The sequence below is a fragment of the Alligator sinensis genome, unplaced genomic scaffold (assembly GCF_000455745.1).
Source record: "Alligator sinensis unplaced genomic scaffold, ASM45574v1 scaffold593_1, whole genome shotgun sequence".
Classification (NCBI taxonomy): Eukaryota; Metazoa; Chordata; order Crocodylia; family Alligatoridae; genus Alligator; species Alligator sinensis.
This window is the reverse complement of record NW_005842415.1, coordinates 1,107,266-1,123,468: the sequence shown is the minus strand read 5'-3', so window position 1 is coordinate 1,123,468 and position 16,203 is coordinate 1,107,266. Positions and strand designations below refer to the sequence as shown.

General features: G+C 39.9%; 1 protein-coding gene across 2 annotated transcripts in view; it reads right to left on the bottom strand.

Annotated features, from left to right (window-relative positions):
- Positions 1-16,203, bottom strand: part of FGF14 (fibroblast growth factor 14) — a 747,107-nt gene that overhangs the window by 179,691 nt on the left and 551,213 nt on the right. The window contains exon 2 of one of the 2 annotated variants that reach the window (XM_006030051.1): positions 6,674-6,784. The exons of the other annotated variant lie outside the window; for it this stretch is intronic. Within the exon in view, the coding sequence (XP_006030113.1) occupies positions 6,674-6,784 (111 nt within the window). The remainder of the gene's footprint in view (positions 1-6,673; positions 6,785-16,203) is intronic. 2 annotated transcript variants of the gene reach the window in all.

Below are 16,203 nucleotides of genomic sequence, written 5' to 3'. Positions count from 1 at the left end.
TGCTGAAGCATATGCATCAAAAGTGTGGGTGATCTCACGTGTATACACCATGATCCAGAAAGATCAATGGTTGCCTACTTCTACTACTAAATAAGAGCAATAGAACCAAGGTAAGGTGACAACAATTGGTAAAAAAGAATAGTATGCCTACTGCAGTGACTGCAGCAGCCTCTGAGGAAAAAACTCTAGAAAGATTTATATTTATGAATCCTTGATGAGTTTAGGAAGCAATAAGGGAAGATTTCTATGATGCTATCTTTTAAAGTCCCCAAACTGTAATTTACCCTCCTGGCACTGCTGGCATTTAACTGACATATGAACTGTTAAAATGTGGACCAAAATTATAGAATTTTGAAAATGTAGACCATTTGATCATAGTGAAGTGTCAGGATTAAATTCCACAAATCATTTTACACTTCAGTGGGACTAAGGAGGTTAGTATGCATACAATTCTTGATGCATATGTATGCCCAGAAAACACTATTTTAGGTGCATATTTCTTCCTGAGCTTAGCAAAGCATGCTATAATTTCATGGCCAGAAGTTGGGCTGTGCAATTTGCTCCAGATTCTGGCAGTGTAGGATTTCTCAGTAGATACTGTTTCTATGCCAAAATGCAATTTTCTAACTTCTGCCAGGGTTTAACTGTGCTATTTAGGCACAGCCATTCATAAGGACTGGGTATGTTTTTTGAGTCTGCCCTAGTGAAAAAAAGATGTCTGTTTTCTCCTGAAGCAGAACGATTCTACTTCATAGTTCTTTGGCATAAAGCAGCTGTATTACCTCACTCATGTTTCTAGACAGAAGTGAAGCAGAACTATGGTTCTGCCTTCATCCATCTCTTTAAGGCAGTGGTTTTCAACCTGGGGTTCCAAAGACTGTCTAAAGGGTCCACAAAAGATGAGTATGACCAATCAAAAGTTTGTGAATACCCATGATTACAAGTCAAAGGGGTCTGTACCTCCAGTTGAAATTTTCAAAGGAGTCCACACCTCCATTCAAAAATGTTTAGGGGCCCACAAATGGAAAAAGGCTGAAAAACCACTGTTTTAAGACACAATAATTCCTTGATTGCAAGAGAAAAGTCCTTTACTCCTCATAATACAGATATTATAATTCTGCCTAACTTCAATGGGTTCCTCCAGGACTCCACTCTTACACTAGCAAAACAATATTTGGTCCTGAATAAATGGTTGGGAGTGCAGAAAATCAAATGGTCTAGTCTACACCCATTCCCTTTTTCCCATTTGTATTGCACATTAACAGAGAAATTATCTCTTTGCATCTTATCCATCATTATGCTGGCCAGATCCCCTCATGCTTGCAGTCATCAGACATCACGCTGATATCTATAGCAATTACTTACATAGAACATTTTGTTAGGAAATGTTTATTGTCCTTTTAGTTGTTTGAGAGATGGTTCACTGCCAAAATTCAGATCTGGGTTTTGATTCCGAATTTCTTAAAGTTTCAGTCAGAAGCAGGGTCCCAGTAAAAGCTCGTGGATACATAAGTAACATGATATATCCCATGGCAAGTTTTTCCTTGTTGATGTTTAAAGATTTCTAATGCCTATTTTGTTAGCACGAATAATTTAAAAACTGAAATACTTTGAATCAGATCTGTTCTTTTTGCTGTCCCTTTGAAAGTCTGTTCAGGTGGAAATGATTTATAAATAGCAAAGAAATTACCAATACTCATCAGTATTTTCTTCAATAAAACTTGCTTAAGACTGTTAGTTTAAAACATATGACTGTTCTACCTTTCACATTATTTACTGTACTGCCATCCAGAATAATTAAGTAAGAACACTAATAGGGCAGAGATACAGTTGCTCCTATGTTAACTGGCTATAGGAGGAGACAAAAATGGCTTCTCAGTCAAAATTCAAGAGGAAAGAATTATTGTGGGTGCTACTCTTTATCATATTGGCTGCATAGTTGGGATAGACTTGGACAAGATTTCAGGTATCACAGTACTCTTCCTCTGCAGAGGAGGGGTACTATGATACCCAAAAGCAAAGTCTATCGCAACCATGTAGCTTGCCCAATAAAAGATATCACCCACAAAAATTCTTGCTTCTTGCATGTTTCATGGACCATCAAGACTACAACCTCACTTCAACATTACCTCCTTCATAAAAATAACTTCACTGTGTAAAGGGAAGAAAATATATTCAGAGGACAGTGTATGTTCAATTCTAATTTTTCCTGTTTATGGGTGCTAATCATTTTGTGCTTTTTGTAACCTTTATTAGTTAGCAGATTCATTTATCTGACTGAGAGACTACACAAACTAGGATTAAAACCCAGTTCTTAATTATGTTTGAGTTCTAATTTTGGGGACCATTGATTCACCTCCCAGCCTTGACCAAGTCACTTTGTCTTTCTGTCTCATTTTGTCAATGTTATAGATTGGCAAATTGACTTACTCACTCACATCGAAGGGGTGTTTGTATGAATGGCTGAATAAAAACACTCTGAAAAATCAGGCTGTGAATGTCTCAGGTTGTTCATCCCAATTGAATGAAGACTTTTGTGAACATTGACTTTATCTTAATGTTACTGAGTTTCTTCCTCATCAACAGGGATCCTGGTTTTCTCTGATTAAAAAAAAACCACCCCAATTTTTGCTTTTAAAAAAGTAACCAACAGCTGGCTTAGACTCTACATCTTCTGATTTTATCATCAACTGGTTGATAAAGATGTAAGGATCTCAAGAGGACACAACTCTCCACTGAAATCCAGTCAATCCAATTCTGTTTTTTGCAGTATTCCTGTCATGAAGGCATTTAAAATTCATCAGTGCACCTAGGGACATAGCTCTCATCTGTCTCATTATAATGCATTTTTTCTGCCTTCCTCTGCCTTGCCAGCCCTTTCCTTATGTGAATAATTAGGTATAAATACCATCTATTGAAAGTAAGTATAAAAACCCTTCTAGCTACCTTGGGAGTCATTGCAACCTCAAGTCCACTCATTCCCATCCCTCTTCTAGACAATGGAAGATGAACTATACAATGGAATGGCCCTATTCTTACTAAGGAAAGTCACCACTGTGACTACAGAAGCTGATTTTTTTAAAACTCATTGTTGGCCTAACTACTCCCATTGAAACCACTTTTCAAAACTCTTCAGTGGGGTTCGAACAGGATTAGGGCAGGAGTGTCAAACTCATTTGGTCCCCATAGGGCAGATTTGGACTGTGGGGCCTTTTGCACCTGGAAGACACACCCACAGATATAGCCTGGGGTCTTCCCACAGTGGCACAGTGAAGGAATTAATGGTGTGACCATACGTCAAGGGATGATGTTGTTCACCCCCTGCTGCCCCCCTGCCACCTATGGGAGTTGCTGTGTCATAGCAGAGTAACAGGTGTTATGCAGTAGCAACTTTAACTCCTTGACTGCTCACACTGACAAATCAGTTCTTGCAGCTGCACTGAGAAGCCTCCATGAATCAGATCCAGAAGTAGTCTAGCATTAACTCTTTTGCTATTGGGAGCCTCAGTGAGAAAACTTGCAGTCTGGATAACCCACTCCTCCTGTTCCTCACATACACACCCATAATAAATACCTATAAGCTTTAATTTAAAAACAAGCAACTTAAAAACTTTGAATTGTAATGGAACCTCTAAATATACAAATAGCAAAGCTGAATGACTGCCTGAGCTTATAGTTAACCTAGTCCTACCTCACTGTGGCGGTCAGAATTATTTGTTCCACTCACTGAGGTACCTCTAAAATTAAGAAACAAGTTCTTTGGGCAGAGACTATTTTTTATTCTCTAACAGTTGAGCACATGTTTGGATCCTGCATAAATAATCAACAATAAGAAAAAGTGATGTGATTAAACCTCTAACAATATCTGCTTGGCCAAAACAGAAATCACTCCCTCCTCTTAAACATCCCATTTTAATCATTTCCTCCAGATGCTCAAGGGCACTCAGCTGCTAAGCCAATCTGTTGTGTGGGGAAAACTCTCTCCCTACTTTCAGTGACAATCAGTAGTGCAGAATACACTGAACAAAAGAAATTTGATGTTGCATGCCAAACAGTAAGCAATAACGCAACTGTGGTTTTATGAAACCAAATCCAAAATTATATTCAAGGGAATTAGCCACTCTCACTGGCAAGGATAAGGGTGCTTTCTCTTCCCTCTGACAACCAGTGTATCTCCATGCCTTCACAGACCAGGGGAGTGATCAACCAAATAAGTAACATGTAAACTTAATAGCCAGAATATGAATTCTCCTCCCCATTCCAAACAAATCATCAGTAAAACATGCAGCACATTCATCAGTAAAACTGGATATAGGCACTCAGAATAAGGATATCATAAAAAGAAGGACAAAACAAAAGAGTAAAAAGGGTTCTATCCACAATAAAATAAACAATTTATATTAAAAGATGTCAGGGAGCATGGGAGAGGAAAAGAGTAGAGTAAAAACAGAATTGGCTACAGTAGAGAAAAACAAAAAAGAACCAAAAACATGCTCTAGAAAAAGACTGAGAAATGAAAGAAAAACAGAAATGTAAAGAAAAAGGAAAAACTAAAAGAAAAGAAATGACAAAAAAGTCTGGCAATAGAAATTGAAAGGTGACAGACAGCTGTTCATTTATTCCTGAAAATGCACAATTTGTGAAACATATCTTTCATATGATAAGATACTGTTGGCATTAATACATTACAAAAAATTATGGTGGAGCTCCATGTATTCTGGCTGGTAAACATTTTAATGCATTTCCAGCAAATACTGGACTGGCCTGTGATACACAAATAGGTTTTATTAACTACTGTATCACTCATGTTTTATACCATTTGTATATACTAGAAGTAATCGAGGATATAAAAATTCAGAGTGAATTGGGCCCATTTTCCTCCCATAGGATAAAAAGAAAGAAGTTTGTCAGAGAATCTAATCTCTAACTCATATTAATACAAAATATAGAATAACTCAATAGTTATATATTCAGAGTGTGAAATACCTTTATTATTGTGTGGGTTGCTTTTGGAGAAATAAAGTTATTCTACATTTTATAGCAATGTGAAAGAATGAGTGAACCAGGCAGGCAGCTAGAAAAGGGAGAAGAAAAACTCTGTGAGCAAACATGTAAGACTGGAATAGATGGAAACAGAGAAGAGAAGAGAAGAGAAGAGAAGAGAAGAGAAGAGAAGAGAGTAAGGGATTGTAGATTAATTTTGAAAAGATCCATAGCTACATTCTGGCTACTGATGCTACTGCCATCATAGTAAAGAGAGACATGCACACATAAAAACACAAACATAAGACTCTTATTCTTGAGGCAAATTTTGCCACATACAGGCAAGATTGCTATTAAAAGCAATGGTAATCTTGTCTGTGTAAGGCTGGACACTGAATTAAATGATGCATTAACGGGATGAGGGATAGACACACATGAAGTAACAGAAAGACACATGAAAGTACAGCAAAAAAATAGAAACAGTGATACACATCAGCACAGAGTCTAAAACATAATATAGGCCAATAAAAGAGTAGTATAATAGCTGTGAATGAAATGCTTTAAAAGGCACATATGGTGTTATTAACTGAAGTCTCAAAAACAGAAGGCCTGACTAAATAAAAATAGAAATCCCATATCCCTTTAATTCCTGAACTCTAATTCCAACACTGCTGAGGAAACAAAAGGTTTATTAATATATGGGTAATGTGTAGCCACAAATCTTACAAAATTCATGCTTAAAATTAAGTTCAGAAACATGTAGAAATGTTTTACATAAATATTTCCTATCATCTATCACCAAAAAGCTTAATATAAAAATTTGAAATGCTTCAGGAAAGGCAACCATTTCTTGAGTGAAAATAAGTCTGTTTAATTATTACTTGCAGCTCAAGTTTAAATTTATGTTCATTACCTGTAACAAAATATTTGGCAGTATTGCACTAAAAGAAAGAACAAAACAATAATATACACTCTATTTGGAAAGTTACACTATTTTTGCTTGGCTGGCTTTTCAAATTGTGCCAAGTCTTGTGGTCCCTACACTTGCAAAAATCCTATTGAAATCACTAGGACTCCTGCGAGCATAGGGACTTCAGGATCAGTTACATTAGCCCCAGTTCAGGAGGGTAATTAAATAGGTACTTTCACAGAACTAACACGACACTTAACATTGGATACACACTCAATTACCTTGCTGAATCGGGGCCTTCCCTATCAGAATTCCAATTATGTTTTTTACTTTGTTTCTCTCTCTCTTTTTTAATTTTTCAAGGAAGATAAAGGAAAACTTTGATGATGAATAGTTTATGGTAGGATATTTTAAAGTATTCAGCAATGGCCTAACTTTCTTCTCACCAAGTCCAACTGAAGTTTTGTCCTTAATGGGACTACAGTTAGACCTGTGATGAAAACTTCTGCAAATCTTATGCTTATTGACATAAAAAATGCATAGCTGCTTCTTTGCTGGGTAATTTTTACACACATATACATACACCCACACATCCATACGCACATGCTAAGGATTCTGTACAAGGTATTTTAATGGTTCATATATTCTAAATTGACACAGTCTTACCAAAACACACCAAGATTCCTCAAAATCCATTAAAATAGTGTCTGCACGTATATATCCGATTACATCTGCAATCTGTGTTTGAGATTAATACATTCTCCTATAGCAGTCACTTACTAGAATTACTGCTGTCATCCTTGGTTCCATCGAGTGTTCCATCGGGGTGCATTTGCAAGTAGTAGCCTTGCCTGCAATATAACCTGGTCACTATACCCTTGAGCTGGGGATCTGAAAGACAAACATATTTTGTCACTAGCCTCAAAACTTTTTTTTCCCAAGAGTTATCCCTATTTCTCTCATTGTAGAAGGAAATTTGTTGAAGCAGCCTAGCTGTTTCTCAAGTCTAACTCAATACTAGTAAGCAGGATGATTCTTGATGGAGATACAGAATGAAAATGTATTTCTGAAGAATGTCACTACATCAGTTTTATGTCCTGTTTTCTACTGTGAACGTCCTTGATGGCAATTAACAGAGGTAAACAGAGCTGAGCTACTGTATGCAAACCACAGGTTTAAACAAGATTAAACCATACAAATAAATTTCCAGTTGCAATTAAAAATACTTAAAGAGCCTCATAGATAAGATTTAGAAACAGAACATTTCCAAAAACCCCACTCTTATCTCCTGTTATTAAATTATTTACTAGCCTTTATGTATTGCTGTAAGGGTCACTTGCAAGAAAAACCTTCCTTTGTTGAGTAAAATAACTTTCTTTTTATTCCCTACCTAGAGTTAAATATTTCCTTTTATAACATTTAGCAATAGTTCTAAAGTGTTTTATGGACCAAGATACAAACACAGTTCACCCACCCACCAGTGAAAAACAACCAAGTCCAGGGCAAGCCAAGGGCCTTCTTTTCTCATCGAGAGTTGAAACTATAAATAAATAGAGGATTTCAGGACAGCTGAAACTTCTTCAGGTGGAATGTAGATATGAGACAATAGTTAACAGCCTTGTTTTCATGTTAAAATTAACCTCAGAAACATGTAGAAATATTTTACATAAATACTTCCTATTATCTATCATCCAAAAAGCTTAACACAAAAATTTGAAATGCTTCAGGAAAGACAACCATTTCTAGAGTGAAAATAAGACTGTTTAATTATTACTTGCAACTCAAGTTTAAATGTATGTTCATTAGTTGAAACAAAATACTTGGCAGCATTGAACTGAAAGAAAGAGCAAAACAATAATACACACTCTATTTGAAAAGTTACACTACTTTTGCTTGACTGGCTTTCCAAATTATGCCAGTCAAGCAAAGGTTGTTTTCACTACAGGACTGCTCAAGGATCACAGAGCTTCAACTTTACAGTTCATCTAAAAAACAGTGCCACTCCATGCAACATAACAGCCTGCAGTGCTGATGGGATGAATGCTATCTCCTAAACCAACATTTCCCGCAAAAGAGCTGAGTGTTGTTAGCATTCCAACAGGAAACATGTATCCCCCTCCTCCTCATCACCATTATCAAATATCTGCCACTGAAATATGCACCAGATCCAACATGGCCAAATTAGAAAAGACAGGCTGGCAACTCATGAAGACGTAACAAATAAATTTATGTTTATTCACTGCCACAACAACAAACTAATTTTAAAATGAATACTTTCTCTTGATGACAATTAAAGCTGTATATCAAAATAGGAAGATTGAAAAAAGCAATATTTAAAGCAAACTTGTTCAACAAGTTTAGGAAGTATTTCAGGAGAAAGAAGAAAGCAAAACCTATCATATTTTGTAAAGCTGTATGTAGCTTCTATAGTCTCAAAGCCAAAATAAATATAGATCAGCTTTCAGCTGCATAAAGTAGATTTTGTAATTGATAAAATCAATATATTTTAAAATTAATTAAAAGTCAATCACTATCACAAACTATTTACAATCTTCTGTGCTGATTGGCACACATGAAATTTGGGGTGGACCATTATAACTATAATTCTGTCAGTTGTTAAGTGATTTCCATAGTTTTTAAAATATATATATACACACATTAAAACCTAGTTGTTTCTTTAAAAATAAAAGTCTGGCTATTTTAGATTATTAGCTATACATAATTACACTAGAATAAAAATAATACTGCAAGTATACACAAGTTTCTGTGAGAGTTCATGACAATAAATGAAGTAGCAATTATTTTTTGCATTACATGTTCTTGCCAAGACTCAAAGATCAAAATAATGGCTGCTACAGCAGTAAAGCATGATGCAATGCATATTAATAAATTAGAAATGCATAACTGGTGTGGGATTATGAATGCTTTGAGTGATCTTTGTAGTAATATAATGATCTGGTCTATTATTACAACAGTATGGCTCCTTCATTTGGAAGTTCATTTATAAAAATCTTAAGAGGTTATTTTACCCATCGTACACACCAGTTTGTTCTTTAAAAACAGACAAAATAACAGAAATAGAACATAATATCTTAGTATCTTGGTCAGCATGTTTAATAGAAATACTGAATTGATTGGGCAGGGGGACTCTTACCTCTCTAGGCTAGGGACAGACATTACACATAAATTGGTTTAAGTGACCAGAAACTGATTTAAACCTATAACAGAACAGATATTCAGTGCACATAAACCAGTTTGAAAATGGCTGAAACCAGTTTGAGATTAACCTGGTTAAATGTAATATCAGACTTAACTGATTTGGGTCAAACCAGTTTATGCAACGTCTGCCCCAGACCACTTCCTGGTTTAAGTTAAACCAGATTCCCCCAGCATCTTGGCATGCTCTCTGGGTTGGGCAGGCCTCTGTGCTCCAGACCTGGGCTGGCCCCAACTCTCTGCTTCCTCGCTGGAGCTCCAGCAGAGACTTGCAAGCACAGACTGTCTGGCTTCGTCCTGCTTCCCCCCTCCCCCCCACCCCACTGCTCACAGCTGAAGCAGGGATCCTTCCTTCCTCCCTCCCACAGCAGGGACCATAGCTAGCATGTGGTATGCTAGCTAATGCTGAGAGGTGTCTGTGTAAGGCAGAAGAGGACAGTGTCTTTAGGAATTTTTGGAGCGAATCAACAGGTAATGTCCCTCCTTGACATGTTCCCTTCTTTGCAAAAAGTTGTTTAAGAAGAGTGTGAACTAATGAGAAGGGCTTTTTTCTGAAGGGGTGATAAATGCTTATAATAGAGCTGATAAATGCTCTGTTATCAAGGATAGGGGGAGGAAGCCCTTCCTAATCAGAGCATCCAGCTGGGGCCTAGCCACGCCCCTCCACCTCAGCTCAGCATTATGGAAGGGAAGGGTGGGCTGATCTAGTGCCCCCTGGCTTCTAGCCTGAGCCACTGCAGGCATGTGCCTGAATTTCCTCAGTCCAGAGGGGATGTCTTCACAGTTACAAACTGGTTTAGCCTACCCAGGTTAAACTGCAAAGATTGAATCAATTCAGGCTCAGGCTTTTTGAATGCCTGTCCCTAGCCCCAGAGATGCAGATCCTTCCAGAGCATAACTGACACACACTGGCCCTTGCTACACATTGCATATGTTACATCATTAATTAGTTAATGGCATGATAAATTTAAACCAGTCACACATGCAAAGTAATTATCACACCATAAAAATGACTATCCAGATATAAAAACATGCAACCAGCTATAAAGTTAGTGCATGAAAATGTGGACCAACTCTATAGCTGGTTTCTACCCAGCTTTAATTTGAATGTGTAGCAGGGCCCACTGGCAGCAGGCAGCTGAGAGAAACCCATTCCTACATGTATTATAGATGATCTGTGGCTAAATAGTAACTTTAGTTTCTATGAATTTTAATGTGTCACCTTCCAATAAGAACTACAGTCTTTTTGGAAAAGATTAGTGAAAATAAAAAAGTGTCTGCTCAGCCTCAGGAAGTTTGAGAACTAGCCACTAATGCCTTGAATATGAAAATAAGTAATGCATTCTCTATAAAAACTAAGTAAAATCTAAGTGTGACTCAGAATTACTGATAAAAAAACTATTTATTACCTATCCCTAGGTGCATGCTATGCTTCAGGGTTGTAAAAAAATTCTCTCTCAAGTACACAACAGGTGCCAGTGCCCATTGACTCCAGTGGCTACTATTCCTCAGAGTCCCCTTCTCACCCTTCCTCTTCCCCCACTAAACAAAATGCAGAGAGGACACCAACTAAGACTGATGGAATATAGCCCATTAAGGCACACAGAAGGAAATGAAGGCAGATAACATTACCAGAGCATTGCCAACTCAAAATTTGTAATTGTTTTTCATAAAGTTCTAGCCCCTGAAGTCAGTTATTATAAGAGATACCTAGTTTCCTTTTGTGTAAAAACATTTCTAGCCCTGTCACAGAGCACGGAGGTGCCCTGCTCCTAGAGAGGGGAAACTGCCAGGGAAAGAGCCCTAGCAGGGAATAAGGACCCCAGCTGTGGGTTGCCAGGGCAACCAGGAGGTCAGCTGATGGAAAGGGACAGGGCCTGGCTCCTATATAAAGCACAGACAGGAGGCCAGAGGCAGTTTCCTGCCAGCAGCCAGAGAGGCAGGAGCTCCCTAAGCCAGGATGCGGGAAGAAGCCTGACCGCAGGTACAGCTTATGGCAGCTCTAAGAGGCTTGAGCAATGTTGTTATAGCCAGGCGGCTTATGTTTAGGTTATAGCCAAGGGGCTCGAGTTTCTGTTTCGTTTTGTTGTTACACCGGTGGTTTGGGTGAGGCTATTAGGGGTTGGAGGAGGCCTCATAGGGGACCCACAGTAGCGTGGGGAGCCCAGCGCCAGTAGGGACACAGCGTATGGGGTACATAGACCCCAGCTCCAGAGAGGAGCATTTGGGTAGCCCCAGTGTGGGCGTGGCGAGCCCCCAGAGAAGGGGCACTGTTGAGAAGCTCCAGAGCGGGCGTGGCAAGCCCCAGAGAGGGGGCACTATTGAGAAGCCCTAGGGCAAGCGTGGTGAGCCCCAGAGGAGGGGGCAACACTTGAGAAGCCCCAAAGAGGGGCCTGATTGTGATAAGGCCGAGACATAACAGCTATTCCATCGGCGAGGTGTGGACTGCGGTGTAGGGGAGGAAACGGAGCCACAGATAGCGCCCCCTGGCAGCGGGGCAGTACAAGGGAAGCCTCCTGCTAATTAACATCAATTAATTAATTAACAGCAAGGCATGGCAGGTGAGAAGGTGGGTGGTTGCCCCAGGAACAGTTGTGCGGGCCACATTTTAGCCCGGACCAGAGTGGCTACCTGTTACAAGCCCTCACAGCTAGAAACACTTATCAATAAAAACTCTAATCGCTCAAAAAGACTAGGCAATAACAAAATTAAGTCCATATTTTATTTTTTTTCAAATTGCAATTTTGAAGGGCTGACTTACATTTGAAGCCTGGGAGTGACAATACTGTTAACCCCTGGGCAGAGAGAATCAGTCTCTCCCAACTCTCCTATTGGGTCTGCGCTGGTGGGCATATGCAAGTCAAAAACCGGGGAATGAAAATTAAATCTCCCACAGCCCATCTGGGTTTCTTAACCACTGGCTTTAGAGTTAGTTTTTCTCTGAAACTTAACTGATTTCTGCATAGAAACATTTATAACTACAAACAGTGATCTGTTGTGTTAGCAGTTGTAAACACTGACTACTGAATTTTTATTCTGCAAGTTCACCCTTGTGAACTTGAACCAACAATTTTGATTGCTTTGCCAGTTTAAATATATTTTAGTAGAGATGCTCCTGTTACAGCCCTTTTTTTCTAATTCCCAAAAGCATCTCTGTTATTAAGTATGTAACTACCACTGTGTGCTTTCCTCAAACAATGTTCTGAATGGAACACTGCAAAACACTATGAAATATTTAACTGTGATATTAAATATGTTCAGTTTTTGCCAACATTAATAGACCATCAGCAATTATTTTGCAAGTCATCCAAACAGTCAAAAATTCAGGGTATGCCTCCAGTACTAAGGAAACCCCATATGTAATTCTCTTACTATGTGTATCAACCCAAAACATTCAGAAGAAAAATTCAGAAAATGCAAAACTACATCTTTCAGACTTGATAAAATCCTCACTCTGCATCTAAAACTGATGGACTATCAACTGTCTAACTTCTGCATTTTTAAGTTTACATGTGATCTCATCTACTGCTTCTACTCCTCACTAATAGACTTGCATTTGGTGCTTTAACTAATTCCTTTCAAGGTATGTACAATTTTATTATGATGACTATACTGTTCACCTAGTGTATGAATATGCTCAGTTACATTTAATTTTACCTTTTTGTCTTGTTCAGTTTTTATTTCGCTCTCCATTCTAATTGGATTTTGTATAATGTGTACACCAGTTTTGCTATTCATGTAACATATTACATACTTAATATAATCTTATAATTTTAGCAAAATATTCTTATTCCACTATTTCATATGCTGAAGACTAGTATTTGTTCTTAAACATACATTCCAGTGTGGCTTTGTTACAAAAGCTGTTTTTGTTTCTGTTGTTTGCAACAGTCACTTATTTTTGTATCTTTGTGGTGATCAAATTGTACTCAGCTCCAGAATTTATTTTGAAATCTGCTTTTTGTTCATTTCAGTCCAATTTCACAAACTACACAACTCTGAAACCTTCATTTAAAAAATAGTAAGACACACAACAAAGAATTATGTTCCTCCACCATCATTATCTTCAGTGTTTCCCATTCTGTGTTGATGGGATGTATTTTGCTTTTATAGTTCTTTGCAAATTACTGTATACTGAAAATACCACAGATCTGTAAAATTGTTACTTTTGTTGCAGGCATGACATCAAACCTCTCATGCTGGCATCTTTGCATTTATGTTTTGATTGCTTCTATATCTATTGCAAACAAATCTGGTCTTTGCCATTTATTTATCCGTGTTTTCTGTCTTTAGGTCATGTTAGGCTTTACTGAACACACACATTTAATTTGGTAAATGCTCTTATTTGGGCAAATGGTTTTCACTAACAAATGCCCATTATTCACTTTATTTAAAGTCCTTTTTCCACAATGACCTTGCTTTAATTAGCTGTCAGTTATACAAAATAAGTTGATATTTAATTTATGCAACCATTAATTATTCATATTTTCATGCTTTGGCTTTATTAGCCAGATATGTAACATAAGGTCAATGGTCTCATTTGATAACTAGCTTTTGGGTTCTTTTTTTTTTTTTTAAAGGTCATTACTAAATGACAATTTTCAATTAATTCAATGTATTTCATAACTTTAATTATGTCCAAATAGTTGTTCTTCTCTTCTGTTTCTATTGGACAATATTGTGCATTTCTAATCTTACCACAAATGAGTAATTAGGAGAATTTTACTTTCCCTGTTTTGTTTTTATTATTACTAACTTCTAGGATACCTTGGAAGCTGTCCAGCAAATGCCTTCACTTCTGTGGCATATTCCCTTCCACACTGTGAGAATTAGGCATCTTCATTTGCTTAATCTCTATTTGTTCAGTACCTAATAACACCATTCGGTAAAGCATGACATACAGGAATCCTGGATAAAGGTCTTTATTTCCTGGCCCCAGTCAGACAGCGCTAATTGAGGTTATATAAAGCTATCCCTGTTACATTGCAGGAATAAGTACCCACCGAATGCAACAGCCACTGCTAGCAAGCAAAATAACTTCTCTAGTTAAAAAAAAAAAAGACTACCTGCATGTTGCACCAGAGCTTTGCTGTAACTATCTTCTATTTGTTTTTTTTTAATTTTATAATACAGAAAAAAGTGTCCTGAATTCCTGAATCTGGTTTACATAAACCAAGCCATTTTTCAGTGTTTTGGTTTTGAAATACAAAGGACGAATGCAATTTTCTTTGCCTTTATAAGCTTTTGTCCACTGAGAAAACTGGCCTATTTTTTCCTTGATCTAAATTAGTAATAAGATAAAGTGTCTACTAGTACATAAGAAGGCATTATCTGCCATCTTTTCTTTAAGAAAATCATGAATCAAAGACCAAATGTCTTCTTTCTCTGGCCACCCTTCTAAATTTCATACAAAGACCCAGGCTAGGTACAGAGGTTCAAAAAACCCGAAGCAGATTCAATGCAACTTTTGTGGCTTTTTCTAAGTACCCTAGATTAGTTCAAGAGCGCACACAAATCACATTTGTCGTTGGGAGGAGATGGAGGTGGCTTGCACTGGCAGAGGCCATCAGGCTGGGGGTGCTCACAGCAGGTTGCTGGATCATTCCCAGCCCAGAGGAGCAGCCGAGCAGACAGCCAGCCCTGACTGGCCAGTGTAGAGACCCCTTGCTGCGCTTCCCCCCACCCCCCCCCGCCATGGGCCTGGGGGAGGGCTCACCCTCCCTGGCTGCAGCAGTCAGCAGTGTCCAAGTAGAGGGACAGGGGGGTGGGAATGGAGGCCCCCTACCACACAGGCCTGGCCCCAAGTCAGCACAGCTGGGTGGTCACATGGCAAGGGGGCTCTGATTCCCCACCCACTCCTAGTTCCTGCCCTGGTGGACAGCTGTAGCCAGGAACCACGGCTCAGAGCCATGCAGTTTTCTTATGGGTGAGGCAGCAGTCCCCCCAAATGTGCTGACTTGGGTCTGGGCCCACATGGTGGGGGGGCTCCATTCCTCCACACCTCCCCCTCTCCCCAGACACTGCTGACTGCAGTAGCTTGGAGCCACATGCTGTCTGTGGTGCCAGGAACCGGGGGTAGGGATGGGGGGAGCACAGTCCCCTGCCACATGGACCTGGCCCTGAGCCAGAAATCTGGGAGACCCACGCAGTGGGGGCTCTGCTCCCCCCACTCTCAGTTCCTGGTGCCGCAGATAGTATGTGACACCAGGAAGTGTCCAGGGGGGAAACACACAGCTCCCCACCCCCCACTATGCAGGTCTCCCCTTAGCTTGCTGGCTTGGGGCCAGGCCTGCAGAGCAAGGGGGCTCCCCTACCCCTTTCCTGCACCTGGAAGCTACTGACAGCTGTAGCCAGGAGCAGCAGCTTGGACCTGCGTGCCTGTGCATTGTGCCAGGAACTGGGGGCAGGGAAGGGGGAAGCAGAGTCCCCCCACCATGTGGGCTCCCCTAGCATTGTGCTGGCTCAGGGCTGGAGCCACGTGATGGCACCTTCCATTCTGCACCCACCACTTCCCCTCCCCTCCCCTCCCTCTTCCCAGCCACACAGACAGGAGACAGAGACTTTTCTGGTTCTTGTCTGTGACAGCCATGGGGCAGGATTCACCCAGAACAGACAAGCACCAGCCGAGACTAGCACACTGTCGCAGAGTACCTGGGTAACCTGCTCCTAAAGAGGGGAAACTGCTAGAGAAAGAGCTCTAGCAGTGAGTAAAGAGCACAGCTGTTGGTTACCAGGGGCAACTGGAGCTAGCAAGCGACCCACACCTGCCAGCGGTCAGCTGACTGAAAGGGGCAGGGCCTGGCTCCCTTATAAACCCTAGGGGCTGAGGCCAGAGGAGTTCCCTGCCAGCAGCCAAGGAGGAAAGAGCTCTCTCTCGTGGACAAGAGGAGCAGCCTGACTGAAGGAGCAGCGTCTGACACGGCTGAGGGATGGAGTATTCCCTGGTAGACTGGAATGTTGTTATGGCCGGGCGGCTTCCATTTAAGTTATAACCGAAGGGCTTGCTTTTTGTTTACAGTTTAATACCGATGGTTTGGGTGAGGCTATTAGGGGTTGGAGGAGGCCTCATAGGGGACCCACAGCGGTGTGGGGAC